This window comes from Ambystoma mexicanum, chromosome 2q (genome assembly GCF_040938575.1).
Source record: "Ambystoma mexicanum isolate Mex_15411 chromosome 2q, UKY_AmexF1_1, whole genome shotgun sequence".
NCBI classification, from domain to species: Eukaryota; Metazoa; Chordata; class Amphibia; order Caudata; family Ambystomatidae; genus Ambystoma; species Ambystoma mexicanum.
In genome coordinates, this window is record NC_090924.1 from 105,488,198 (window position 1) to 105,515,769 (window position 27,572).

General features: G+C 48.9%; 1 protein-coding gene across 3 annotated transcripts in view; it reads left to right on the forward strand.

The window, feature by feature from the left end:
* The window catches only part of C2QH8orf33 (chromosome 2q C8orf33 homolog), a 429,781-nt gene that overhangs the window by 141,903 nt on the left and 260,306 nt on the right, over nt 1–27,572 (forward strand). For all 3 annotated transcript variants that reach the window (XM_069646956.1, XM_069646954.1, XM_069646955.1), the window contains one exon: nt 22,345–23,006. In XM_069646956.1, the coding sequence (XP_069503057.1) occupies nt 22,345–23,006 (662 nt within the window). The remainder of the gene's footprint in view (nt 1–22,344; nt 23,007–27,572) is intronic.

Consider the following 27,572-nt stretch of genomic DNA (forward strand, 5'->3'; position numbering starts at 1 on the left):
GGAGCGTGGGTGGCTGTGCTTTGCGGATGGAATGCAGCAGTAGGGCACATAGTGGCATGCATGGGTGAATGAAGTAGCGGTGGGTCTGTGGAAGGATTAGACTATTGGGTCCATGGCCGAAGGCCGCAGGCCGTAGGGCATGCACTCAAGAGCGTAAGGCTTTAGCATACCCACCGCAGCAATGCATGTCTGACTGCATCCGATAGAGGGTGGTTCTTGCATAGTGTGGTGTGTGCAGATTGGTGGGAGTAGGGCCAGTGTTGCGAACAGAATGTGGCTGGGTTGCCAGTGACACAATACTTTGTGAATGGAAGTGGGTACGCCCATAGTATGTGAATGAAATTGCACAGGGGTGCAGGACAGAGTGTTTTTTTTCTACATTATGGTAACTGTTGCAATGTGTTGCTGCATAGCTCCTGGTTGCAGTGTTTGCATACTGTCAGTATGGAAGAGGATATGGTTGAAGTACAGCTTCTATGTGCTTGGTTACTTTGCTGTGTGCAGATTTGTTAAAGAAGGCCCAATGTTGTGAAAATGTTAGGTTGGCAGTGACACAATACTTTAATGGCTGTGTGTAGGAGTGGTGGAGGCCGTGGTATGTTTGTGGATTCTACTAATTGCGACCTGTTTTCGTGAATGGGTGTTTTATGGTGTGGGGGAGTTGGGATGACGTGCCGCTACCTACTTATGTTACGTTTCTGCATAATGTTATCTGCCCACATGGTCGCAAGCATGGATACATAGTGTTGTGCTGGGTGTGGGCAAGAGTGGACTGTTGTGTGCATGGCCAAAGGTGTGCTAGGTGCGCCCTGCACAGAGTGTTTAACGGTAAATATGGAGTGGTCTACAGAAACGATAGTGTGCAATGCAGAGGTTCAGTATGTGATTGGTGCATGCGTATTTAAAAATTTCACAGCTGCCAATGAGGGAGTGTTGGAAAAATGCCATTGCCAAGGGAAGAAGTATTGTGTCTACTTTACTGGGGCGTGGACTTCGCTGTAGCTGGGAAAGCGCACGTGCCACATTCTGCCCTTCTGAGCATGGAGCCTTCGCAAATGGAACTGTGGGGATTCTCCAATGAGGTGTCGAGGGTGTGGTTCACAGGAAGTGGCGGTGACATATTTAGCCAAACTTTGATGCAGTGAGGTTGGCAGAGATGGACAGACGGCGAGTGCTGATAGTGGGTGATACCTTAGTGCACGATTTGCACAGGTATGCCGTGAAAAGAGGCTTTGATACTGACTTTCAGTTGGAAGGAGTGCAGGCTTTTTGGGGGACAGTGTATGATTGGGGTTTCGGGTGCATGGATTTCCTTTGCACATGTGTGGCCTCTGTCGGTACTGTTGATGTGGTGGTCATGCATTTTGGAGCTCTACATTTGGGGTACATGTCATGCTCACGTTTGCTCGCGCACTGAAAGAAGTTGATGACCGCAGTGATGCAGATGTTTCCAACTGCAAAGATGATTTTCTGATCGATAACACCAAGAGGAGCATGGGACCATGCCGGTGTGATTTGTCCACAGTCTTAGGTCAGGAGATGTTGGACAAACAGAAGCATGTCTGACTTTAAGTGCAGTGCTGGGATGTTCTGCACCGACTATGAAAGCATTAATAACCAGCAAGATTTCCAGTGGTTCCAAGGAAATGGTGTTTTTTTTACCTCCATTGGCAATGGTGTTTTGTTTGCCACTCTGCACAAAGCGTTGCATATAATCCTGTAGAAATGTAAGAGAAGCGTTCATCTTCAGTCGAGAGAAATGTCAGGAGAAGCAAACAGACAGTCAGCAAAAGAGAACAGAAAAAAATGTATGCACGCACGTACATAACAAAAACACGACAAACCCCCCCAAACTCCCAAAAAATAAGTGTTTTTGAGACAGTACTAAAGACACAATCACGTACCCTGTTTTGCATTCCCCCTCCTAGCACGGTAACTCAGCGGAATCTTCGAAACTTTGAGGATTAGACGTGCCCCATCCTGCACTTTTCAGGGTGGCAGCTATGGCATTGGCACTGTGGAGGCTAAGCCATTGCGCATTGTGGTTGCTGGTTGTGGTGTGTACACAAACACTGTGGCAGAAGGCCTGTTTGTACAGAGAAATGTAGGAGGCTATGGTGAAAGTGTGCAAGGTAAGGGGCAGGCATCCTGTTTGGATGCATGCACTTGCTTAACGTTGCTAACATACATTCCGTGCTGCTTTTGTGGGATCACTTTTCCGACATTTGCAGTATATGCATTACAGTGGAAAGACCATTTTGTGAAGTCTACAAAGTACGTGGCAGGCATCCTGGTGTTATGAATGCAGTGTGTGCATCATATGATATGATGTGATATGGTATTCTGTGGCATTTGTAAGGCGCCTACAAAAAAGTGTTTGAAGACGCGACAAGGAAAGGGGGGCGGAATAGAGGCCACACAGAGACATTGATCCCACTAGGCCAGGTGACGGAGTGTGCCAGTGAATGGGAAGTGGGGAGGGTAAAGTGTAGTACATGGGAATAACAAAAAAATAGGAATACGTGCAACTACAGCCGGTGCTGGCAAGTGAAAGGTTAACTGTAGACATCAAGTGGTGGCTGGACTGTTAAGGTTGCAGAAAGCAGTCCTCAAGTGCGAGGGTTGGCAGAAAGCCAGTGCAGGGGTGGCACTGTCAGCAGGGAGGTGACCTGGGTCACAGATCACAGGGTGGTTAGGAAACCAGTGCACAATCATTTTTAGGCAGGAAGTTAGGAGGGGAAAAAGAAGAAGCACATGGAAATGTTTTGCACTGCTTCCAGACCCTAAAATGGTTCTCCTCAAGTTCCAGGAAGGCAGAAAGCCTGCTCCAGAGGGAGGCCCCAGCAGAAAACAGACATGTACCACCAACGGGTTGCGTGCGAAGCAACTGACCCTGATGGAGTAGAGGCGGATGAGGGAAGAGCTGGAGCAAGCAGATATTTAGGAAGTGAGAGTGCAAGGTATTGAGGTCCCAGGGACCAGAAGGCCTTCTGCATAATGCATAGGGTTTCATTTTATTATTTGCAACCACTGGGAGGTATTGCAGACATTTTAGTCCAGCAGAGTTACAATCCCTGGCGTTCAGGCCAAGGACAAGTTGCGCAGTCCTCTTATGGATGAGTTGCTGAGGGCGCAGAGTGGAAGCTGGCAGATTTAAAAAGAGGCTGTGGCAATAGTGCAGCGTACAAAGAACCACAGCCGTGCACACACTGACCTTTTGGGAACTGACTTTAGGTTGGTAAAATACATTCAGTGGTGGCTTTGGTGCCAGAGTTTTACGATTCATGTAGTAGGTGGGTTAGTGGGGAACACATTTCGTGGCATTGTTGGAAGGAAAGAGAGAGTTCCTGTTTCGCTAATGCACTGTATTATATGGGTAAATGAAAATGTTGCACGCAAATACCATTAAATTGCCACTTAATGGTAGGATATGGGAGGAAAACCAGTATGCTTTTCAAACACATAATGGATGCTTAGAGGCAGATATTGTGCGCAGGAGCACTTATAACAGAGTTGTAAACATACTGCCAACAAAAAAATGTCATACGTTTCTTTTGTGGTGATGGGTGCTCATGTGGATGAATGTGCATGCACAAATTGTGCAATGTTTCACTGAACTTTCCACTGGAAGTGCTTTCCAATAACCGCACACTTGCAGGCTGATTTTGTAACAGTACATATGACGTCTTGTGGAGAACTGACAGTGTTACATGCTGATGGCATTGGTGGGTGCGTGTGTGACTACTTAACAATTCCCAATAAGGGTGTGGTGGGAAGAGGATAGAGGAAAGGGAAGGAGGAGTGTTCGTGCTTTACTGGGGCGTGGCCCTCACAAGACTTTGGGAAGGGCACATGCCACATTCTACGCTTCTCACCATGCTCGCCAATGGAAATGGCACTGTGTGGATTATCCAATCGTGTATTGAGGGTGTGGGTCACAGGAAGGGGCGATAATGCTGGTATTCATTACTCTACGTAATGAGGCTGGCTAACGTGGAGAAATGCATTGTGTTGACTGGGTGAAGCGTTTGTGACAGATCTGCACAAGTATGCCCAGGAAAGAAACTTTCATGGCAATTTCAGTTTGGAAGCAGTGGACGCATTGTGGAGCGCTGTCGATGACCTCAGTTTAGCCGATATGCATGTACTTTGCAGAGAACTGGCCAGTTCCGCTACTGTGCATGTTGTCGTCATGCACTGTGGTGGGTTGCAATTTGGTTACGTGTCTTGTTTACGTTTGCTCCGTCGACCTAAGGGGCTGATGAATGCAGTGAAGAGGCGTTTTCCCGCTGCCAGGTGGTTTTGTCCACCATACCACCAAGAACAGTATGGTCCACTCATATTGGATGTTATACCTAGCCAGAAGCTGGAAGGTGTGAGATTAACAGAAGCATGTCTGATTATGTCCGCTCGTGACATGTTTCTCTGTAACAATGACATCATTAGTTCTGCAAATGCAGAGTTCTTCCAATCAAATGGCATTTCCTTGTCGTCCATTGGTAATGCTGTTTTGTGCGCTCATCTCCAAGATGTACTCAAAAGGTTCCTGTGAGATTCTGAGGACGAAAAGAAACCGTACAACTGTATGAAACCGAAAAAAGCTCTTTGTGTGAAAGCAGATAATTAAAAAGTTTTAAAACCACAACGGCTCTTTTCAGAGCCACCCCTACAAACGAAAGCCATTACCCTGGTTGACATTTCTTCCCCTACGCACGCACGCAGCGCGAAAGCCTCATCCAGGGATTTTCAGGCCAGTGGCCATGGAAATGGGACTGTGGAGGCTGAGGGATTGCACAACAATGTTTCTGGGTGTGGTGTGTACGCAGGAGACTGTTATACAGAACTGCTAGTGTTACCTGCGTGTGCTTCCTCTCCCCTGCCTGCCTCCCAGCCCTCCCTCCCCCCCGACCTGATTGGTGCAGTAATATTGTAACAACACAGGCCTAATGACCTGTAGGCCGGTCACTGCTCCGTGCCATTGCTAGTACTGCTCATGATCAGGTGAGTGCCCCAGGCCCATCGCCAATTGCATTCCCCTTAAATTCATAATTTTTTAATACAACGTGCTTAAAAGCACGGCAAACGCTATACCTGTATGTGCTTCCTCTCCTCCGCCCGCCTCCCAGCCCTCCCTCCCTCTCGACCTGATTGGTCCAACTCACCTTATAATGGACACCCAGGGCAGCCCCTGCGGCTTAGAGCTCCAAGGCAAAGGACGGCTCCAACAATGGCGGCTCCAGAAAGTGTCCGCAGAGGAAGCCAAGGAAGCCAGCAGTCAACAGACACCAACAAAAACTGCAAGTGTGGCATGGGTGGGGTGTACAGCAATTACTCTACTCCAGAAAGCCCCCACCACTCTGCCTTACCTTTCCATAATGTAGACTACTATAGACTTACACCATACATACTTGGAGAGATTTGTGACCACCAGCCTAAAACTATTCATGGCTGGACTGTAAATGTTGCCTTGCATTTCATACTAACATACTGGCCAATGTTAACTAGTGCCACACCTAGAGAGATCTGTGAAGATTAGCCTGCGTCACATTTAGACAGGTGTAACAATGTTAGCTTATGCCATACTTAGATGGAATTCGGAACTTTAGCCTGCATCGCATCTAGATAGAAATGTGAGTGTTAGCACCTGCCACACTTAGATGGAATTCTTAACTTCAGCCTCCCTCACATCTAGATTGGAATACGAATGTTAGCATCTGCCACACTTAGATGGAATTCTTTTTTTTTTTTAATTCTTTTTTATTAACTTGACAGCACAACAAAGAACAACAGAGGGAGCCACATGGCACCAGCGCTGGGAACAAGCAGTGCGAATATTAGTCAGTACAAATGAATAAAATATGACATTGGTAAAAGGCAGATTACAAGTTATTGCCACATACACCTTAACAGGACCTCGACTTAGGGGAACCACCTGGGGAAGCAGAGGGGGAAGTTGAAGGTGAGGCCAAGGCAGAGATATAGTCTTGGAATCTCGGCCAGACATCCCTCGGCCTGGAGCGCGAACACTGCATCGCACCCCAGGACTGCTCAGTGTCGTGAGCCCATGTAACCGATCTAAGCCATTGTGTATAGGTAGGCGCTCTAGGGCGGAGCCAACATAGTAATATACAGCGGACTGCCAGCAGCATGCAGAGACCGGCCAGTTTTTTAGAATCACGAGGCAACTGGGGGAAGTCCTGGAAGAAGCAGTGCAGTGGGGTATGGGGTGTTCCAGAATGTCAGACAATGTAGAGCAAATGTCTAGCCAAAATTGGGATAGCCGGGGACAGAGCAACAACATGTGTATGTAGGTAGCCTGATCCGCGCCACACCTGGGACAGGAGGGGGGGTGAGCATCAAACATGCGATGGAGTCTCATGGGTGTATGATGATACCTGTGCAAGATTTTGAACTGAATGAGTTTAAATTTGGTGTTGTAGGAGACCTCGTGGGTACGGGCGCACATCCGAGCCCACCTCTCATCAGTGATCTCAGAGCCAAGGTCCTCCTCCCATTTGCGCCGCAGCTCGGTGAAGTGGGGGGCGGCTCTAGTTTGCAATAAGGAGTAAAGTCTCGACACCTTGCCCTTGAAGGAGAGATAGGAGCAGAGCTCCTCCACTATAGGTTCGTCAGGGGGCAAGGCAGGGAAATGCGAGTATCTGGCCTTAAGATGTCCACGGAGTGACGAGTACTGCAGCCACACCGATGGTCGGCGCCTAATTGAGGGAGGAAGGTCAGACCATTCTATAAAGTTTCCCTGCTCAAAGACATCGCACAGAGACAAGAAGCCAGCAGCGGCCCAGCAAGTGACCACTGAAAGTGGAACGTGCGGAACATCGGGCAGGATGTTCCCCAGTGGGAGATCCCTGTGGAATGGGTAGGGGATGTCGACCATGGACCAGACTTTGGACAAGGCCAGAGATGTACTGGCTACTGGATTCGCAGAGTTTGAGTCAGGGGAAATCGGCTGGAGGACCAGGGAACCGATCACACGGTCACAGACAGTGAGCTTCTCGAGACGAACATGTGGGGGGGATCAGTGGTATTGAACCAGAATGCAGCAAACTGTGATTGGGCCACCACCCAGTATCTGACAAAATCGGGTGCGCTAAAACCGCCCAACGCCTTAGGGGCGGATAGTGTGGAAAGTTTGAGGCGGACGGCCCCGGAGTGCCAGAGGAAGGTGTTACATGTGCAGCGCAGTGTTCGAAAGAAAGTGTCCCCTGGCCATAGAGGCAGATTGGTAAATCGGTACAGCAATTGAGGCAATACAATCATTTTGAGTATTCCAATCCTGCCCGCAAGCGAGAGGGGAAGTTTAGTCCAGCTGGAGGTTTTAGCCTCCAGGTTAGTTAAATAAGTGTGGAAGTTATCATCGCGCAACTGAGGCGTGTGGCGGGAGACCACCACCCCTAAGTAGGTAAAACTGTTAGGAGACCAGTTGAACCCATGTAGGTCGGGGGGCGCCAGTGAGGAGTCTGTAAGCGGAAACAATGTAGACTTAGAACAGTTAACCCTCAAACCGGATATGTCACCAAATCGAGCCACATCTGTCAGTATAGGCAAAAGGTTGACTGCCGGGGATCGAACATACAGGAGGGTATCATCAGCGTAGAGGGAGACTATGTCGGTCTGGCTGGTTCTGCGTAACCCCCTGTGTGAATGCGATTGCCTAATCATGTCAGCGAAGGGCCCCATGGCAATAGCAAAGATGAGTGGAGAAAAGGGGTATCCCTGGCGGGTACCTCTAAATATCTGAAAAGGGGAAGAGCACCTATCTTCTGTACGGACCTTGGCGGATGGGGAGGTGTAAAGGAGCTTTATCCAAGTGCGGAAGTTAGGGCCGAATTTACATTTCTCAAGAACACACCACAGGTATCTCCATGAGACTGAATCGAATGCCTTTTGCATGTCCAATGTAGCCGCTACTGCCTGAGTGGCAGGGTCGATTCTGCTGATTACATTGAAGTGTCTCCTCAGATTGAGGGACGTGGACCTACCGGGAACAAAGCCGGCTTGGTCCGGATGGATAATGTGGGACATGTACGGGGCTAAGCGGTTAGCAAGAAGTTTGGCAAATATTTTGATGTCACTATTAATCAGAGAGAGGGGGCGGTATGAGCTGCACTGCTTATGGTTTTTACCTGATTTAAGGAGCACTGTAATCAACGCCTCCCGGAGGGACGGTGGAAGTATGCCCCTGTCACATGATTCTTCCCAAAGCGTCAGTAGGTGCGGCGCAAGTTGGGCCTTGAATCGTTTATAGAAGTCTATCGGGAGCCCATCAGGGCCGGGGGCTTTACTCGATGCCAATGACTCAATGGCCTCAACAATTTCCTCTAGGGCAAAAGGCCTCTCGAGGGAGGCGCTAGCGTCGTCTGACAAGACTGATAGAGGAAGGCTCTCTAAAAAGGAATTGATGTCAGAAATCTGGGATCTGTCTGCCTCGGAGTATAGGGACGTGTAGAACGCGAGGAACTCAGAGTTGATGTCCTGCGGGGAGGTGGCGAGTGTGCAATCCGGTCTAGAGATGGCCGGGATATTGGGGGCACCAAGTTTGCGGCGCAGTAGTCTAGCGAGGCCACGGAACATGTCCAGCTCAGATCCCAGCATCGCCAGAGTGGCCGGGGAGTGGTCGACCGCGTATTGGGCTTCGTAGACGGACAGGGCTGATTTGCTGGCGGCAATATCGGCACGGATGTCTTTCAGTATGCCACTGCACTTGGAGATGGCAACCCCTCTATTGTGTGCTTTAAAGGCCTCCCAGAGCACCACTTGTGTTGAGACAGAATTCATATTGATCTCAAAGTATTCTTCGATAGAGGACTCAAGCTCAGAGACAAACGCCTGGTCAAGGAGCGTGTGGGGGCACATCCTCCACTGTCTTGTTTTGTTGGTGTCTAGTCCCCAGTTTAAAGAGATGAGTACAGGTGAGTGGTCTGATAGTGTCCTGGGAAGGATGGCTAAGCGGGTGATGCATCTGATCAGTATGTCTGTGACGAGCCATCTATCTATTCTGGAGTGGGAATCGTGCACTGAGGAGTAAAAGGTGTATGTACGGTCGTCAGGATACATCAGGCGCCAGGCGTCCACCAGTGCCAGGTGGGGAAGCAAGGTCAGGACAGAGTATGCCGGCCTAGAGAGTTGGCGGGGACGAGAACCTGATCTATCCAGGGTGACATCAAGTATCGTGTTGAAGTCACTGCCCCATAGGATAGGAATTAGGGGGTAGCTCTCGAGTAGAGTGGCCAGGTGAAGGTAGAAGTCAGGGTCATCAACGTTGGGACCATATATGTTTTGGATGACTATTTCCTGATGCTGTAATATACCGGCGATGAGCACAAACCTTCCAAGTGGGTCTATATGTGAGTGCTGACACGTAAACTTCAGACTTTTATGTATTGGGGTGAGGGTGCCTCGGCTCTGAGTGGAATAATTAGTGTTATACCTCTGGGGGCCCCATTGCTTGGCGAATCGCTCACAGTGCTCCGAGCGGGCGTGGGTTTGCTGGAGACATAGGATCTTCACTCTGTGGCGTTCAGCGTGGAGCTGAATCTGTCTCTTCTTTTTATAGTTGCCTAACCCCCTGACGTTCCAGCTCATAAAGGTCAGAGTCATATCAGCCATATTCGGAGGGGTGATAGTGGAATAAGCAAAAGAGGATTCCCGTGAAGTGAACAGGGTGGACCCTAGGTGTATGCGGACTCCTGACCATATGTATGAATTGATTGGGCGCGGTGCCTGCGGGGCCTCTGGAGGCTGTCAAGACTTTTTCAAACCATAACATTCCCAACCTACCCCCCACCCACATCCCTCCCCCAATCAGAGGGACGAAACCCAAACAAAACCAAGAAAAAAACCATAAACTCTTAGGCATCAACGCCTGGGGGGTTGTTTGCGGCCGGGCTATGGCGCACCAGACTGGGAGAGCATGAGGAGAGTTATGCTGCGTAGTAGGACAAGCAGGGCGTTTAGGGTGGTTGCGAGCAACATCGGGACCTGATCTATGAGCAGAGGGCTCATCGGAGTTTGGGGTGCGGCCGTGTGCCAAGACACGGCAGCAGCATAGTCAGGTGCGGTCTTAGCCTGGGGGGCCCGGTCACCGGGCATGATTGACAAAAGTAAGTGGGATACACGGTGGGGTAACTCTGAGAGAGGGACCACACAGGAGATGGTCAATACAGTCTACGATGGCACAGCAGGGCGGGAAAATATACCTACACAGATAGGTAATGAAGCAACATCAACAACATAAACAACAATGAAGTGCGATGAATAGTGGTCAACGCGGGGGGGGAGCGCAGTGGCGGCCCGACCCCCGGCCCAGGTATAATAGCAAATATTGCAAAACCATATAGCTTATGTGAACATTGTTTACATCAACCAGGAAAGTGTTCATCTATAAACGTTGAGGCCTCTTCGGGGATGGTGAAGAAGTGTGTTTGGTTAGAGTGTTCGATCCTCAGTTTGGCGGGGAAGAGCATGGAGTACTTGACTCCCAGGTCCCGAAGACTCTTTTTCACCGCAAGGAAAGTCTTACGCTCCTGCTGCACAGCCACGGAGTAATCCGGGTACAAGTGTATCCTAGCCACCCTGAGATGAAGCTCACCCTTGGCCCTGGCCGCCCGGAGCAGGGCATCGCGGTCCCGGAAATTGAGGATTCTGGCTATGATGGGACGGGGTGGGGCACCTGGCCTGGGCCTCGCGGTCAAGGAGCGGTGAGCTCGCTCCACAGAAAATTGTGCCGAAAGCTTGGGGTTATCCAAGAGAGTCAAAAGGGTACGCTCTATATAGTCCTCCATTGGCTCCCTGATGTTGTCCTCCGGTATGCCAACAATGCGAAGGTTATTCCGCCTGGAGCGGGATTCGAGGTCGTCATTTTTCTTTTCGACTATAGAGACTCGGCTGGTCAGGGTGGTCACAGCTGCGCGTAGGGAGACCAGGCTGTCCTCTGTGGTGCCAACCCTTGTCTCAATCTCAGCAACCCTACTGTCCGTTCTTTCGATATGGGCCTTTATGGATGAGATGGTCCCATTCATATCATCTCACTTAGTGTGGAGCGTAGTGAAACCCTCTCGCATGTACTCCATCATTTTGTGCGCGTCATCGGAGGTTGAGGGAGTTGCAGTGGCTGATGACTCCTCTGGAGGGTCAGTTAGCGGCTTGGAGGGAGTTTTAGCAAACATATTTAGCGAGCTCTGCTTCTTGTTAGACCCTGCTCCCTTGGTCATGGTGATAGGACACGTCTGGCGTCCAGGAACCGGGACAGATATGGCGGGAGACCCTCCGAGCGTCGCTCCACAGGCCGCACAGGGGGGGAGGAGGCGAGGCGTGGAGAGCAGTCAGCGAGGCCGGGGGAGACACCAGAGAACACAGAGCGAGACTGTCGGGCACGAGGACCAGAGGGGTAGGCCAGCTGTGATATTACCCCTGGAATGTCGGGACGGTTCGTAGTTGTTGAGGCCAGGGACCAGTCCCCATGGAGCGCACCCGGAGCAGGAGGGTCAGGGTGTACATCAGGGTGTTATTGGTGGACTGCCAGCGAAGGCCTGAGTGCACTGGAAAGCCACACAGATGGTAAGTAGTAAGGTGACTGGAGAGGACCACCAGAATAGTCAGGCGCGCGACAGCGCATTGAAAGTGAGGGCAGCCTATTGTCCGTGGAATAGAAGTGGAGCTGAGGAGGGGCACTTAGCGCAGATAGCTCAGTGGAGGGTCCGGATCCGGAATTGTGGTTGGGGACCACCGCCAGGAGCCAAGGGGGGGGGGCAAAAAGGACGATGGTCCAGGATGGCGGAGAAGTAGTGCTGAAGCAAGGGCCCCCAGCCGTGTCAGCCCATGGACAGCAGCGAAGGCGAGTCGCCGCCTGGATAGCGGGAAGGTGAGTGGTGGTCCGCCAGACCTGCAGCAGGAGGATGGGATGGCCGTAAGGACTGCCGAGGCAGGGCACAGCCGCCCCCCACATGCCCCCCGCCTCGATGTAGCACAGTGTCGCAGCCGTGGGGTGGATCGGCAGGAGGGGGGAGGGCAGGCGAGGTGGAGGCCGGAGAGAACAGCAGTGGCCCAAGAGTAAGTGTCCGCCGGGGGCTCCGGACCCACAGTAACTGTCGATAGAGGTTAATGATGCAATGTAGCGCGGCGGCTGCCGGACCTCAGAAAGCGGCAGCAGCCAAGGGGAGGTAGCCTGGCGGCCAGGCCAGATCGGCTCAGGGACTCAGCCGCATGCAGAGCCCTGGGTCGCAGGAGCCGGGAGATCCAAGCGGCCCCCTCCCCCCGCTCCTCCCTACCTTGACAGGAATCGGGAGGAAGGCAGGTGCTGCGGAGAAGCCGGAGTCCCCACGGTACGAGACAGGGGAGCCAAATAGTACGGCATCTCAAGCGCCGCGGGAGCCCGCAGATGTGGATGGTCACGGGCTCAGGCAGGATCCGTGGGGTCCTCCAGGAGGGTGATGAGATGGTCGATGGAGCGCGGGGCGGCCACGGGAGCCGGCAGGCCCGGGCCGCCAAGGAGGGCTCCGGCGCCCCTCCCCCACCGCGGCCTGCAGCGCCGCGCGCTCAAGTAGGAGGAAGAGCTGCAGCCGATGGAGCCGTGGGGCGGAGCGGCCAGTCTCACACAGCCCCCGGCGAAGTCGGAGGGCTGCAGCGCGGTCCCCAGAGGGTGGTGGGTGTCAGGAATCCGTGGGGCTGCAGTGGATATGTTCTTGAAGGAGGACCGCCGGTGCACAGGAGGATAGCTGCAGCTACGGGGTCTTTTTTAAGGATTATATCGCTCTCCCAGCCAGGAGCTCTGTGGTTAGGCGGCCATCATGCTTCGGCGCAACTGCGCCCCCCCTTAGATGGAATTCTTAACTTTAGTCTGCGTCGCATTTAGATAGAAATGTGAATGTTAGCACCTGCCACACTTGCATGGAATTCTTAACTTTAGCCTGCCTCAAATCTAGATTGGATTACGAATGTTAGCATCTGCCACACTTAGATGGAATTCTTAACTTTAGCCTGCGTCACATCTAGATAGGATTATGAATGTTAGCATGTTCCACACCTAGATGGAATTCTTAACTTTAGACTGCTTCGCATCCAGATAGAAATGTGAATGTCAGCATGCGCCACACAAACGGAATTTGAACTTTAGCCTGCGTCACATCTAGATAAGACTATGAATGTTAGCATGTGCCACACTTATATGTAATTCTGAACTTTAGCCTGCGTCGCATCTAGATAGAAATGTGAATGTTAGCATGCGCCACACTAGTGAATGATAGCAAGCATCACACCTAGACATAACTGCAAGGACAGCAATGCCAATTAACCAATCCACTAACAATTTCACCCGTCTGCATGCAACTCTCAAACTCTAACCAAACACAACCACAAACCTACAACACAACAATCCGCACAAACGTCACTGCAACTACAAAACAAACCACACAGACTCGCACAACAGCACATGACGACTACTGACCGTAAAACACCCGACGCCCAGCCAACGGACCCACCGGGCCTAGGCTGCCAACAGCACATCACTGCTCTCTTGCACTTTTCCAGCATATTCATCCCCCATCCCTCTTTTTTTTCAGAGCCGCCGGAGCGCCAGGGGACCACACCGGTGGTGATAGTGCACAGTACATCCTTTAACATTAACATAACATGGAGAGCGCACGTGCCACAATCTGTGTTTCTGAGCATGCTGGCCAATGGAAATGCGACTGTGGTAATTGTCCAATCAGGTGGTCAGAGTGTGTGTCACAGGAAAGGGCGGCCGTATTTTGTTTCATTACTCTGTGTAGTGAGGCTGGCAGAGATGGCAAGACGCACAGTTTTCATAGTGGGTGATCCCTTTGTGCTAGATCTGCTCCAGTATGCTGTGGAAAGAGGCTTTAATGGCAATTTCAATTTGAAGGAAGTGGAGGCTTTGTGTGCAGTGGTGCTGCCTGTACTTTAGACCATATGCTTACAGAATGTCGACGAGTGGCCACTTTCGCTACTGTGTACACGTTGTGGTCGTGCACTATGGAGCATTGCGTTTGGGTTCCACAGCTTGTTCAAGTGTGTACCGTCAACTCAAAAAGATGATGAAAGCAGTGAAGCACATTTTTCACACTGCGAAGGTGCTTTTCTCATGTATACCACCAAGTGCAGTATATAACTATTCCAATGAATGTTGTCGGCAGCCAGAGGTCGGAAGGCATCTTATGAACAGAAGCATGTGTAACTTCTTGCGTGCTGCTGGGATGTACTCCTGTGCGAATAACATTGGTTATCGATATATGAACCTTCTCAATGGAAATGGCATTTTATTGTCGCCCAGTGGCAGACATTTGTTTTCCAATCTACAGTCTGCACTGAAGACGCTATTGTAAGACTGTGAGGCGAAGTACAGCAAACAACAACACTTATAAAAACATGAGAAAAAAAATGGTTTCTATGGAAGCACCTTAAAAAAAAAGTAAGTCTCGGGGAAGGGATTCCCTAGACTTGAGGTATTTCACTTGGTTTCTTGAGAACAAAGTCCAGAGATCCTTTTTGTTTGACTTGTGCATCTTAAAGCTTGGGGAAGGGAACCCAGAGGATTGATTTGAAACTTTATCACCTCGAACTGGAGAAGGTAAAACTTTGAGACATTTTGTTGAAGGAATTGTTATATGTATGTGGAGAACTTTCATATACTTGGGGAAGGGGAGCTGAAAGAAAGCCGTGAGCTGGAAGAAGCTCAGAACTTTACGTTGAAAAATGTTTCTTTTGACTTTGATATCCCTGCACATTTAGTGGTTATAGTTGTGAGGGCAAGGATGGGTTTTGGACACAGACAGACTATTAAGTTGAACTCTTTTACACAGACTTTAGTTTTGTTCAGGTAGGGAAATCCCACCATAGTATATGGCAGGTTTTTAACCATCATGACATTTGAGTTCATAAGCAGCTTATGTTTGAATTTGAAGTCTGTTGTCTGTGTCCTTCTTCATGATGCCTTCACATATCCCTCTTTCCCATGTCAGAATGCATCCCCCCCCCCACCTTTATAGGTTATCAGTCTACCCCTCTTTCACACACACACTGTCCCACATTCCTATGCCTTATAGACTGGGACGAGGAAGAGGCAAGTAGGAGTAATGCACACTTCCATTTGTGCACACCACTCTGGTACTGAGATGAGGAAGAAGACTATTGAACACCACTCCCATGGTCAGGCATGTCCCACTTATAAAGGTAATTGTAGTCAGGCAAAGGACTTGCACCTGCAGCCAGTTGAGGGGCTACAGGTGCACATAGGGAGAGACAAGCAAGAACGAACGAGAGACCCGCATGGGGAGAAGGCCGTGGTAACCCGGTACGGAGCAGGCTGGAGAGGAGCCAGTGAAAAGGACACCCAGTGCTATAGGAGAGTGAGAAAGACACTGAAGCCCGAACGGGCTGTGTGAGGGTCTACAGCCCTGCAAATCCCTGTGCCGTGTGTCCTCCGCCAGAGCTGGGGGACACAAGTCTCCAAGAAGCTGCCAACAGCAGGAACGAAGTTCAGAAGAGGCGAGCGCTGCTCGCCTGAGCTCCCAGCAAGTGAAGGGGGAGCGAGAGACTGCAGGAACGGTAACCGAAGGCACCGAGAGGACCGGCTGTGCACCGGTGAGTGACAGAGAGGGAACACTTATGCTAGGGCGTTCCAGGGACTGGGTTTAGGCAAAGGAAGATGCCGATCGAATGAGGCTTTGTAATAAATGGGTCTGGAGATCGAAGGAAAGATTATTGAATGCCAAACAAGCTACAAAAGTACTTTATGAATTATTGAATGCCGAACAAAGGAAAAGATATGCAAAGCAGATGAAAATATTGCATGAATAAAATGGGTGATGTGCATTTTCAAACAAAGTGAAAGCAGGTAAAAAGCATTAATGGACAATGTGAAAGTATGAGCCAATTGAAAGAAAGTAATAAAGGCTTGTTAAGCAAGGGAAAAGCAAATGGTATGAGCCACGTGAAATTCAGTAATGAAGGCTTGTGAAGCAAGTGCCAAGCGAATAATAAGCACTATTGGATAGAATGACAGCAAGGTGGTGACAAGGAATGCACACCACAAAGTGAATTGTGTGAAAGTCACCTTGTGGCAGAGTCAAGAGTAGAAGTGAAGTAATAGAACTGAAAGTGTACTAATGACACAGGTTCAGAGAGGAAGCCTGTGTTGGCAAGGAAGTCCAATGAGAACAAGCGAACATAACAAAGTGCTAAGGGTTATTGTTGCGTGACCTGTAATGGGTAAACTGTGTAGTATGACAACTGCACCTAGACCGAGTAACTGTCACAGGTTTCCCCTTTTCTCACCTGTTTTCGCTGCTTGCCGGTATCTTTGGGAGGAGTTTTCTTCTTTACGGTTCGGGTTTTATATAACCCCACTCGGCCGTCGTCGGCTTCCAGCGTTCGTTCAGCTTCAGTGTCCGGGATCGAGGAAATGTCCAGGAAGTCCAGGGAACAAGAAGTGTACTCGGAGGCGGGTACACGGAGTCTGGAAGGATGACAGGAAAGGGGGGTAGAGAATTATAGGAAAAGACGGAGGGACCGGGAACCAGGAATAAACCGAGTTCCGCGAAGGCGAACTTACGGAGCACACGTCTTGCCACAGCAATCAGTAGCGTTGAGACGCGCGGGCCCACGGGGGCGTGGCTTCTTTATAGGACATGCTGCATAGGACGTAAAGGCTGGGAGGCAGCGTTTGGTGCTTAACGGCCATGTTGGAAATAGCACGGAGTGTAAGCCCTGATGTGTCAAGGACCAGGAGGTCCAGAAGGGGCGTGTCCGACGGCTCATGACAGTAACCCCTACCTGGAGTGAACCAGGGAAAGTCAAGATACTGAAGCTGTTGTGCTTAACAAGTGTTAGTGATTAAAGAAAGGAGCACACTATGTGAACTGTAGAAAAGCCTGAAAGGTCACAAAGTTAATTTGGTATACTTATGGGAAGCTAAGAGAATTTAACTAACAACTGTGATTTTGAAGCTAGAAGAGTTGCCTTTTTGGGGAAGGTAACCCCAAGGCCTCTTGGACTTGTGTTGAACATGGGGAAGGGAATGCCAAGACCTTTTGGAGCTGTGTTGAACCTGGGGAAGGGAACCCTGTGGTCTTTTTGTGGAACTGTTGTGAACTTGGGGAATGGGAAGCTGAGGTGCAAGCCAGGACCTGGAAGAAGCTGACAACTTCATTTTGAACACTGTTTCATTGATTGCTGCCATCCCTACACATTGTATATCTTTAGTTGTGAGGGCAAGTACAAGTTTTGGATGCAGACTGACTTTTGAGTTGAACTTATTGACACAGACTATCCTTAGTTTCTTTAATTAGGGAAATACCACCTTAGCATAGGGCAAGTTGGGCATTACCCCATGCTGACATTTAAGAAATAAAACATTTTATTTTAGTAAACGTGAATCTGTTGTCTGTGTCTTACTTCATGACGCATTCACAGTGAGCTTGCATGCATTCATACTCTAATGGTTACCAAATAGATGTCTGCTGTTATACATGCGTGATCTTGAGACGCTGTCTCTTGGAAGGAAGAAATGGTCTGTCTCTGTTGGTAACCACCATGCTTTCAGGATGGCAGCACTCGAAAGCACTTGTCTCCCAGCGCGAAAGCCAGAGGAAAAACCTCTGGGGTGGAAGAAAAACCTCTGGAGTACTTTGATGGATTTTGGTAGGATAGATGATGATCCACGCACTGTCATAGCTAATACCAGGTAACAATCTCGTGGAGGGGACTGGATAACTAAACGAAAGGCAGGGGTCTGATTGGACTGAGAGGAGTGCAGAACGGTGACTGGGGGTGGGGAGAGACATGGAAGGCAAGCAGGAGACCGCATAATGCTAAAGGCAAATACACAAATGTCTGCTTGTAGGAGGTAGTGTGTTGCAACGCAATGCATCCAGCGGTCTCTTACCTTTTATGCCTCATAGAGTTTGTCAGGAAGGGAAGCTGTTCTCGCAAGTTTGCCTTAATGCTTCTGCCATCTTGGATGGTGCTTGCGAATGATCGATCTGTGCCGGCAGGCACTAAGCAGCGAAGTGCCAGCGGTTCCAGAATGACCAGTGTGCTCGCGGCAGGCAGGCATAGTTGCATTAAGCTAATAATGCAGTAAAAGTGTCTACTGGTGAAGCCAAAACTATATCACAGCTGCCACCAGCCTGCTCCACAACACAGTTCCAGTGTGATAGAATCACATGTACATGCCAATATAAATCTAATCTGTGATGGCTTACTATGGGCTCTGGATCATGAACACCACCATCTACCTGCCATGTTCAGCCACCTTGTAAAACCCTCATGTTTCTGGCACCTTGTCGTACAGGGGTCTGCGCCTGTAGTCCGAGAGTGGCGTTGGCTGCAGCACACTCCTAGTCCAGTTGTTTGACTGGGAGTGCTCTGCAAATAGTGTCTGTACATGCATAATGGGAGGGCAATTACCCATTATGGGTGGTCCGTCATTGCTATGCTATCATTTTTGAATGAGCGTGGAGAATGTATTCATGTTTCCCAATGATGAAAAATGTCCATCCATAGGGTAAGCCTAGTGTAAGTGGGAGATGTGAATGTCTCTTCAAATGCAAGTGCTGATCAAACCAGACCTTTATGATGTATTGCTTCTTTGAATGTTATGTTATGTTATTTTGCATTTATATAGCGCCTTTTATACCATTGGTATGGACTGAAGGCGCTGGTAGGTTGAACGCCCTTGGGAACCGAAGTTCAGATCAGTAGAGAGAGTCAAAAGGTGCGTGTGAGCACTGGGTATGTGTGCAGCTCGTGCGGTATTCGTGTAACAGCTGCTTCTTAGCGGTAGGTGTGGTGGTTGAGAGATCAGGAGTATGTGTTCGTTCTGGCAGGATTTATGCAGACCGGATGTGGCTGCGTTAGGCCTGAGGAGAACGCCTGGCTGGGGGGTGTGTAACCAGCAGTGTTATACCGAATGGTGTCATAGTATCTCTGTGTTCTAGTTGAGTGGTGATGTAAAGGAGAGAGTAAGCGTGGTGGTGTGATATGATGGGTTATATGTTCTTTCAAACGTTCTCTGTTTTCCAAAACATACTATTTACGTCACGCAATTATATGTGCTCCAGTCCGTTCCATGCACTCCTATCCACTCCGTGCACCCCAGTCTGCTCCATACACTCCGGTCCGCTCCACACACTCATGCATTCGAGCCCATCCCCGTGCGCTCCAGTCCGCTCCACGCATGCCCTCCTGTCTGCCCCACGCATGCCCTCCTGTCTGCCCCACGCATGCCCTCCTGTCTGCCCATGCTCTACGCATTCAGCAGCTCTACATACTCCTCCATTCTACGCACTCATCAGTACTGGATGCAATCTGTGCTTGTTTGCTCTATGTACTCGTCTGTTCTACCCAACACGTCCGTTCACTCTGGGCACTCGTTCGCTGCAGGCACTCATCCACTTTATGCGCTCACACATACTATGCATTCACCTGTTTTACGCACCCACCCCCTCTACGCACTCACCCCCTCTACGCGCTCACCCCCTCTACGCGCTCGTCCCCTCTACGCGCTCGTCCCCTCTACGCGCTCGTCCCCTCTACGCGCTCGTCCCCTCTACGCGCTCGCTCCCTCTGCGCGCTCGTCTCCTCTGCGCGCTCGTCCCATCTGCGCACGCGTCCCCTCTAGGCACTCGTCTCTACACGCTGATTTCATCTATGCGCTCATCCCCTCTGCGCGCTCATCCCCTCTGCGCGCTCATCCCCTCTGCGCGCTCATCCCCTCTGCGCGCTCATCCCCTCTGCGCGCTCATCCCCTCTGCGCGCTCATCCCCTCTGCGCGCTCATCCCCTCTGCGCGCTCATCCCCTCTGCGCGCTCATCCCCTCTGCGCGCTCATCCCCTCTGCGCGCTCATCCCCTCCCCGCACTCATCCGCTCCCCGCACTCATCCGCTCCCCGCACTCATCCGCTCCCCGCACTCATCCGCTCCCCGCACTCATCCGCTCCCCGCACTCATCTGCTCCCCGCACTCATCCGCTTTAAGCACTCATCCGCTTTAAGCACTCCTGCTTTTCACGCATTCAACTGCAACATCCTGTTCTATATATTCTTTTGTACACTCATCTGTTCTATACCTTCATCTGCTCTGTACACTTATCCTCTCTGTACACTCATCCGCTCCATATACTCATCCTCTCTATACACGCATCCGCTCTATACACGCATCCGCTCTATACACTCATCCGCTCTATACACTCATCCACTCTATAAACTCATCCGTTCTATACACTCCTCCGCTCTATACATTCGCCAGGTCTGTACATTCATCTGCTCCAGCGATCTACACATTCCCCGCACTTCCGTATTCATCCGCTATCCACACTCATGCGCTCTACATACTCATCTGCTCCACATACACATCTGTTCTACGCACTCGTCCGGTTTACGCTCATCCGTTTTGCACATTCATCTGTTTTACGCACTCCTGCGTTCTACTCGCTTCTATGTATTTACGCACTCATCCGCGCTACACGCTCTTCCGCTCCACACCCAGCCTCCCTACACACTCATCTCCTCAACATGTTCATCCGTTCTATACATTCATCAGATCTACATATTCATTTGATTTCCACACTCATTCGAACTATATAGTTATCCGTTCTTCCACTCATGCATTCTTCCACTTAGTGCATTCATCTGTTCCACCTGCTTCATCCATTCTAACTATTTCATCCACGCCATTCACTTCGTTCACTCCTTATGCATTCTGTCCATTTCAGGAGTTTAAATCTCTTTACTGTTTCCGTTTGACTTACTCTTATTCACCATTTCACTGTTTTGATCTATTTTATTTGTTTAATTCTGTTTATCCTTCTATTTTATATTAGGTATTATTAGCTGTCAATTTCTCACATCAGGTAGTTTGTTGGATTGGTGTCATTGAGTTGCTGTTAGTCTGTTTGGGTTAGTTTGGTACGGGTTGGTTTTAGGGGAAGAGCCAGGTTTTCAGCAGTTTGCAGAAAGACGTTAAATCCTCAGGCGGATGTGGGGTGGGAGTGAGTTCCATAGCGTGGGGGCCAAGGCTGAGAATGATGATCCGCCTAACCTGACTGAGTTTGTCTTCGGTATGACTAGGAGGCCGGCTGAGCTTGATCTTAGGGTGCGTGGGGGGTGATAGGGTTTTAGCTTGTCTTGAAGATATTGAGGTCCGGTTTTATGCAGTGCTCGATGGGAGATGCATAAGGTTTTGAAAGTCACCCTTCGGGCTACTGGAAGCCAGTGCAGCGTCTTAAGGGCTGGGGAGATGTGGTCTCTTGGGCCGAGCGCAAGTAGCAATTTGGCTGCCGCGTTTTGTGCCCTTTGGAGTTTGTTCAGTTGGTACGCGTAGACTCCGAGGTATAGGGGGTTTGCATAGTCCAGTCTTGATATAACGATTGATTGGACGGCGGAGAGTCTGTTGGGAAAGGAGATATATGGAAAGATGCGCCTAAGGGTTTTAAGGTGGTAGTGGCAGGACTTTGAGACGTTGTTGACTTGGCGCAAGAGTGTTAGGTCAGAGTGAAGGGTGCATCCAAGATTTTTCACTGAGTTGGAGGGGGTCGGTGAGTGCCCATGGCAGATGGCCAGGGTAGTGGGTGCGGAAGAAGTTCAGAGTTGCCACATACCATGATTTCCGTTTTGGAGGGGTTTAACAAGAGGTGGCTTTGGGTCATCCAGAGTTCTATGTCAAGGAGGCAGGAGGCCAGGTCAGGTCGGGAGTTGGGTTTTGATTTCAGGAGTTTTAGAATTAGTTGTGTGTCATCAGCGTAGTTGTAGCACAGTATGTTGTGTGAACTAATTATTGGTGGGAGGGTGATCAAGTAGAGATTGAACAGGAGGGCGGATAGGCATTCTCCTTGTGGGACTCCCGTGTCTACTGATCGGGCTTGGGAGGTATAGGTGGAGAGTATCGTTATTTGATACCTATCTTTGAGGAATGAAGCTATCCATTTAAGAGCGGTTCCACGAATTCCTAGGGAGTAGAGGCGGTCTAGGAGGATTGAGTGATTGATTGTGTCAAAGGCGGCGGATAGGTCAAGAAGGATTAGTGCGGGGCATCCGGCGGAGTCTGGCGTCATTTTAATGTCATCCCAGATTGAGGTTAGGGTGGTTTCAGTTCTGTGACGGGCTCTGAATCCTGATTGGGCGGGATCTAGGAGATTGTTGGCTTCGACAAAGACATTTAGTTGGGAGTAGGCGGTTCGGTCAATGATTTTGGCAAGGAACCTGGTGTTGTACTAGTTTTGGTTCTGAGAATTGTATTATTTAAGATTGTGAGTTTAGTTTACTGTTGTAATGGTTGACTCTATTAAGAAATTGTATTGTCTTCCTTGTAGCCATTGAAACAACCTCCATGCTGGTACAAGAAGGCCAACCCCAGACATCTGCTAGCATAGCATACAGGAAGTGCACCAATGAATCTTCAAAGAAGGCGGCAAACCTCTTTTCCCCAACAGACAACAGTTTCCGCTTCTGTTTCAATCCTCATGAGGAAGAAGAGGAAAATATCCCTAGTAACTGCGAAATATTCCAACCCGACAGAAATGTCAAAGAGAAGGCATCCGGCTGTACTGCAAGCTCTTTAAATCAAAGTGAGAATGTGACCTCTGGCTTAAACCGGACTGCAACTGTCAATTCAGGATCCGGGTTCAGTTTTAATTTCTCAGTTCCACAGGAAGTGGTGAGCTGGGATGAAGGACTTGAAACCAAAAAAGAAACCCCCAGCAGCTTCCAATTGATTGAACAAGAGGGCTTGTCTCAAGACAATGGTGCTTGTACTGAAGGGAACAGCAATAGCCCCATACACGAAATGGCAGTTGCTTCTTCACAAAATGATGAGCAACCATTGAAGACAAATGAAGGTATTCCAAAAAAGAAGAAAAAGAAGCCTCTGCCGGATAACAAGAAGCCAAAACCAACAGAAGTTAGGAAAGAGGGACAGGTGACACCTGGAAACTGTTCAAGTCAATTGGGTCACCAGTCCAAAGAAGTACCTGAGGTAAGCAAGTTTACTTTTTTGGTGTGAAAGGTTGTTGTGGGTATTGAGGCATGGTTTCAATTTTACATTTGGGGGAAGAGCGGGTGAAGGTAGATTTCATTTATTTGATGGAATCCATCAGTTGATGAGCAACAGTTTTGGTGACTTGATTTCTGTAATGGAGTGCATAGTTCCTTGCAGGACTGGCACCAGGTGTTGGTTAGTAGTTAAAGAATAGCAGGGGCTTGAGCGCCACAATTGCTTAATCTTAGAAAGGGAACATATGAGAGGGAGGAGGAATTGCAGTCCTTCTTCTGTCCTTCATTTTGAGATGACTATGCATGTGGCATACTGGGTCTGTTCTTGTTTTATATTTTCAATCAGACTTCGCATTAGTTTCTTGTATTGATCCATTCTGAATTTTTGGCTCTTGTTCCCAAAAGATAAGTGCAAGTTTGGTTTAAAGTCAAATATTTATGCCATCATTTAGGCTCAGAGTGTTGCTAATACAAGTGGGTCTTGTTATTTGTTGTGAAAAAGACAATTCCTAGTGCTTCATATCCTACATTATCTGCAATTATGGTATTTGCATTGAGTGGAATATGTTGCTTGCTTCTCAAATTCACAAGCCTTGAGCCCTGTATACAACTTAGTTGGCTTTTTTGATTACTTTTTGGGATTCATATCAAGGCATATTGCCTTTGTTACTAATCAGAATCCAGTGGATGCACCCCCAGCACTGTTATTACATAGAGCAATAGTCCATTAAGCACCATCCTTTGGGTGGCTTGTGCCTCTTTATGACAAAACCATGTAGGGCATCTGTTTGAATATTATTTTCTTTGACCCAAGACCAGACTCTTCTGGATAGTTCTGGAGAATATTTTGGCTGCTGGATCCAATAAGTCTATTAGTTGATATGATATTGGGTCAAGGCAATCACCTTTTGTAAAAATCAGAATAATAGGAGCCTGCTTACATTATTCCTGAACCCTGTTAGCTTCAATAACCACCATAGAAAGGCTCAATAGAATGGGGTCTCAAATTCTAAATCTGTCACTTTAAAAATCTAACGGAAAATAAGAGTGACTGTTTTCTCTCTTTTGATCCCCAGAAGAGCCTGCTTTTCGTAACCCAGAGTGAGAGGATGTAGGTATGTCCAAATCTACCCAATCTTCCATATTCATACAATATGCAGTGCCATTTACTGCATCATAGGCTGAATACAAACAATCCAAGTCAAAGACTCCATGCTCCACCACCCATAGTGGGTCTTCCTCCACATTTCTGGTTAAATCACAACCTAATCAGAGCAGATGGAGAATATTCACTCACCCAGCCACAAACACATGCTGCGCCTCTCAGGGATATCACACCATGCCCATGCCCACTCACTAGGTACCAAATATGAGCTCCCAGTAGTGCTTAAACTTGAATCACTCAGCGGCAGAAGCGTTTGGGATGACAGGCGTGACGTGTCAAACTAGTTTAGAGGGCGCGGCAAAGAGGATACATTATCCATTGCTGCTGCCGCCCTATTGCCATCTGGGGAAAACAGTATTTATAGAGATACTAAGCGTGAGATGAGGCAGACTTGACTGAAGAGCTAATGCCGAACTACAATCATGAAATACAACCAGAAACCAAGGATTGTTAATTTGGATGTGCCTGACCAGGACAACCTTCACAACCTTTAGGACAGTTTCTCATCCATGCAGAGTGCTTGGTGACATAGACATGCTAGCTCACTACAGACGTATGGCTTTTAGGGTCTTTCAAAAAAAACTTTAGCCTTTCTCAGTACTTATAGGGTAATAATCAAGCAAATTCAACTTTGCAAAGATCTTGCATCCCTAATTTGTTTCAGGCTTTCTCTAATTTGAGGGGGGCTGACACACTGTAATATACTTTATGTGGAGTTGCCAGAGGTGGATACAGTTTTTAAAGTGAATGTATATATAGTCTCTTTGAGGATAATTAAAATAATCCTCGCAGGAGAAAAGTTATTAATTCAAGATGTTGATTAAACAAACTTGCCGAAAGGAGAGGCGTAATTTTGATTCATTTAAGAATTATTGGACTAATGGTAATCTGATGAGGTTGATGTAATCCGAACATATACAGATAAAGAGGAACTCATGATTTGTTGCTCAGTGAGCAAAATGTCTGCAAGAGGGGTTAAGTACAAAAAAATTATTTAAAATAGATTATGTGAAACAGCATAAAGATTGGGTGTGGTTGCCCAATACTTGACAACCCCCTTTATATACCGCATCCCCAAGAAGATTATGCATAGCCTGCATCTGCTGTTCTGCTACATCTGGGGGTATACGAACTTCTTACATAATCATGTAGCTAAAAGCTTGTTTTTAGTCATGTTGAGCATCCTATGGTTGATGGCTATCGCTGTATTTTGTGTCCTGAGAGCAAAGGACCTATGGGTCTTCCTAGGGGCAGCCTTTTGAATTGAAGTTATGGGCTTGGGCTAGGAGGTGCAGGAATGATTGTGTTTCATCGGCAACCTTAATGAATATGTATTCGAAGTTGCAAAGAAGATCTCATTATAAATGTGTACTCCTCCTAATAATGAAAAAAGGGCAACATTATTCAATGTTTGTGGGCATTATTGGATTAATGGTTTGAGAACTATGCTCCTGCTATCCTAATATTGGCTCGTGATTTGAATTGAAGATGCCCAGGGAAAACGTGTGTTTTGCAGTAGTAAGCAGTGGGTAATCTTGAGATGCCCAATGTTACGCTCACCTGGTATCCACAGGGGCGCCACACGATACTGGATGGAGGTCTAAGCGCTATCCCAGACCCCTCTCTGCTTGGTTATGTGCCAGACGTTGGGTAGCGCCTTAGGTTTTTGTGCGTTGAACTCTCCGTCCTGCATCTCTGTGCAGGGGCGCGTGGTTGTTGCGGGCGTTCCGTGGACCTAGTTGCTTCACTGGTCCGTGTGACCTTATGACGGGTCCAGACCGGCTGTGACTCTGACTCTGCTTGCTGTCTTCCAGGTGACTTATAATGTCTTTTCCGTCTTTATTCTGTCTCTTTCCCTCCATTTTCTCTGTCTTCTCGGCGTCTTGCTCCACTACGCTGTTCCCAAACAATGTCTCTTTTGTTTTCACAGGGATGGTTGCAATCTTGGAGTTGCCGCGCCGATGGCGAAGACCACGGTGAGTTATTGATGCGTGGAGCCCTGCTCTATTTATTGGTGTTAATTGCTAACCTGTGTTCTATTCTCTTCTTTGTACAGGTTGCGGTGATGTTCCGGAGTGATCAGCGATAGAAGAGCTGCTTGCCCAGGTAAGTGCTTTGTTACTGCTGACCTTGTTCCTTCTCCCTTGCAGGTTTGCAGTGAAATCTGGAGATGGGCGAGGTAAGAGAAGCGCAGGGTGCTGCCAGGACTCGCTGCTTGCCCAGGTAAGAATTGTTATTAATGCTGTCCTTCTTTCTTTACCTTTGCAGGTTGCGGCGAACTCCGGAGATGGGCGAGGTAAGCGAAGCGCAGGATGGATTCAAGGCTGGTTACTTAACAGGTAAATGTTCTTGCTCGCTAATGCTGTTCTTGTTCTTCCAGGTTATTAATAGTATCTGGATCTAGGGCTTCAGGATCGGGCCCCCGGAGAAGCAGAGGAGCAGGAGCTGGACACAGTGAGCGTTACGCTGCACGAATGCAGAATAACGCAAAGCGTGTTCTGCTGTTTGGGTGTGGTTTAAATAGCCCAGGTAAAGTAGTTCCAGGACAAGTAGTTCCAGGCCCAGCCACACCCAAAACACTAGACCGCATGGCTTGATTCTAAAGAACTGAGCTGTGTAATAGGCCTCCATGTTGGATTAAGGTCCAAAACTGGTATTACTTTATTCCTGATAACGAGCCTGGTGCCAAAGGCGCCAGAACCGACGCCATGTATGTTTCTGATGGAGTTTTAAGGCCCTTGGGGCCAGTGTGAAGGGCTTTAGCCCCACTGCTGCCAGGGGACTGTTATACCTGAGGGGGTCAGGGGCATGGATCGTGACAGCACTTCCCCGTAAGGCCCCTCTCAAGGTATTTCCTCCGTCTGGCTCTGGTTTGGTCGGATGGTTCCGATGAAATCGTCTTACCAGGCGTGGCGCATGGACATGCTCGCTAGGCTCCCATGTCCTGTCCTGAGGGCCGTATCCCTTCCAGTCCACTAAGTAATATAACTTGGACCTGGTGAGTTTAGAATCTAGGATGTCCTTGACTTCAAATTCGGGTTCTCCGTTAACCAGTACCGGATTTAGTGGTGTTTTGACCCGAGTTCCAGGGTGAACAGGTTTTAAGAGTGACACGTGGAATACGGGATGGATCTGCATATTTGGTGGTAAAGCTAGTTTTACTGCCACAGGATTTATAATGGCCTTGATGGTATAGGGCCCTAGATATCTGGGATGAAATGTTCGAGTTCCTCTTATGGGCACGTGCCGAGACGCCAACCAGACTTCATCTCCGACTTGTTTAAAGATGTGAAGACAGGTGCTCTGTTACCAGTCTTTAGCTTCTCCTCCTAACGCACGTTTTCATGACTTCATCAATCTTCAGGGAGGCTGTGTTTCTTTGTT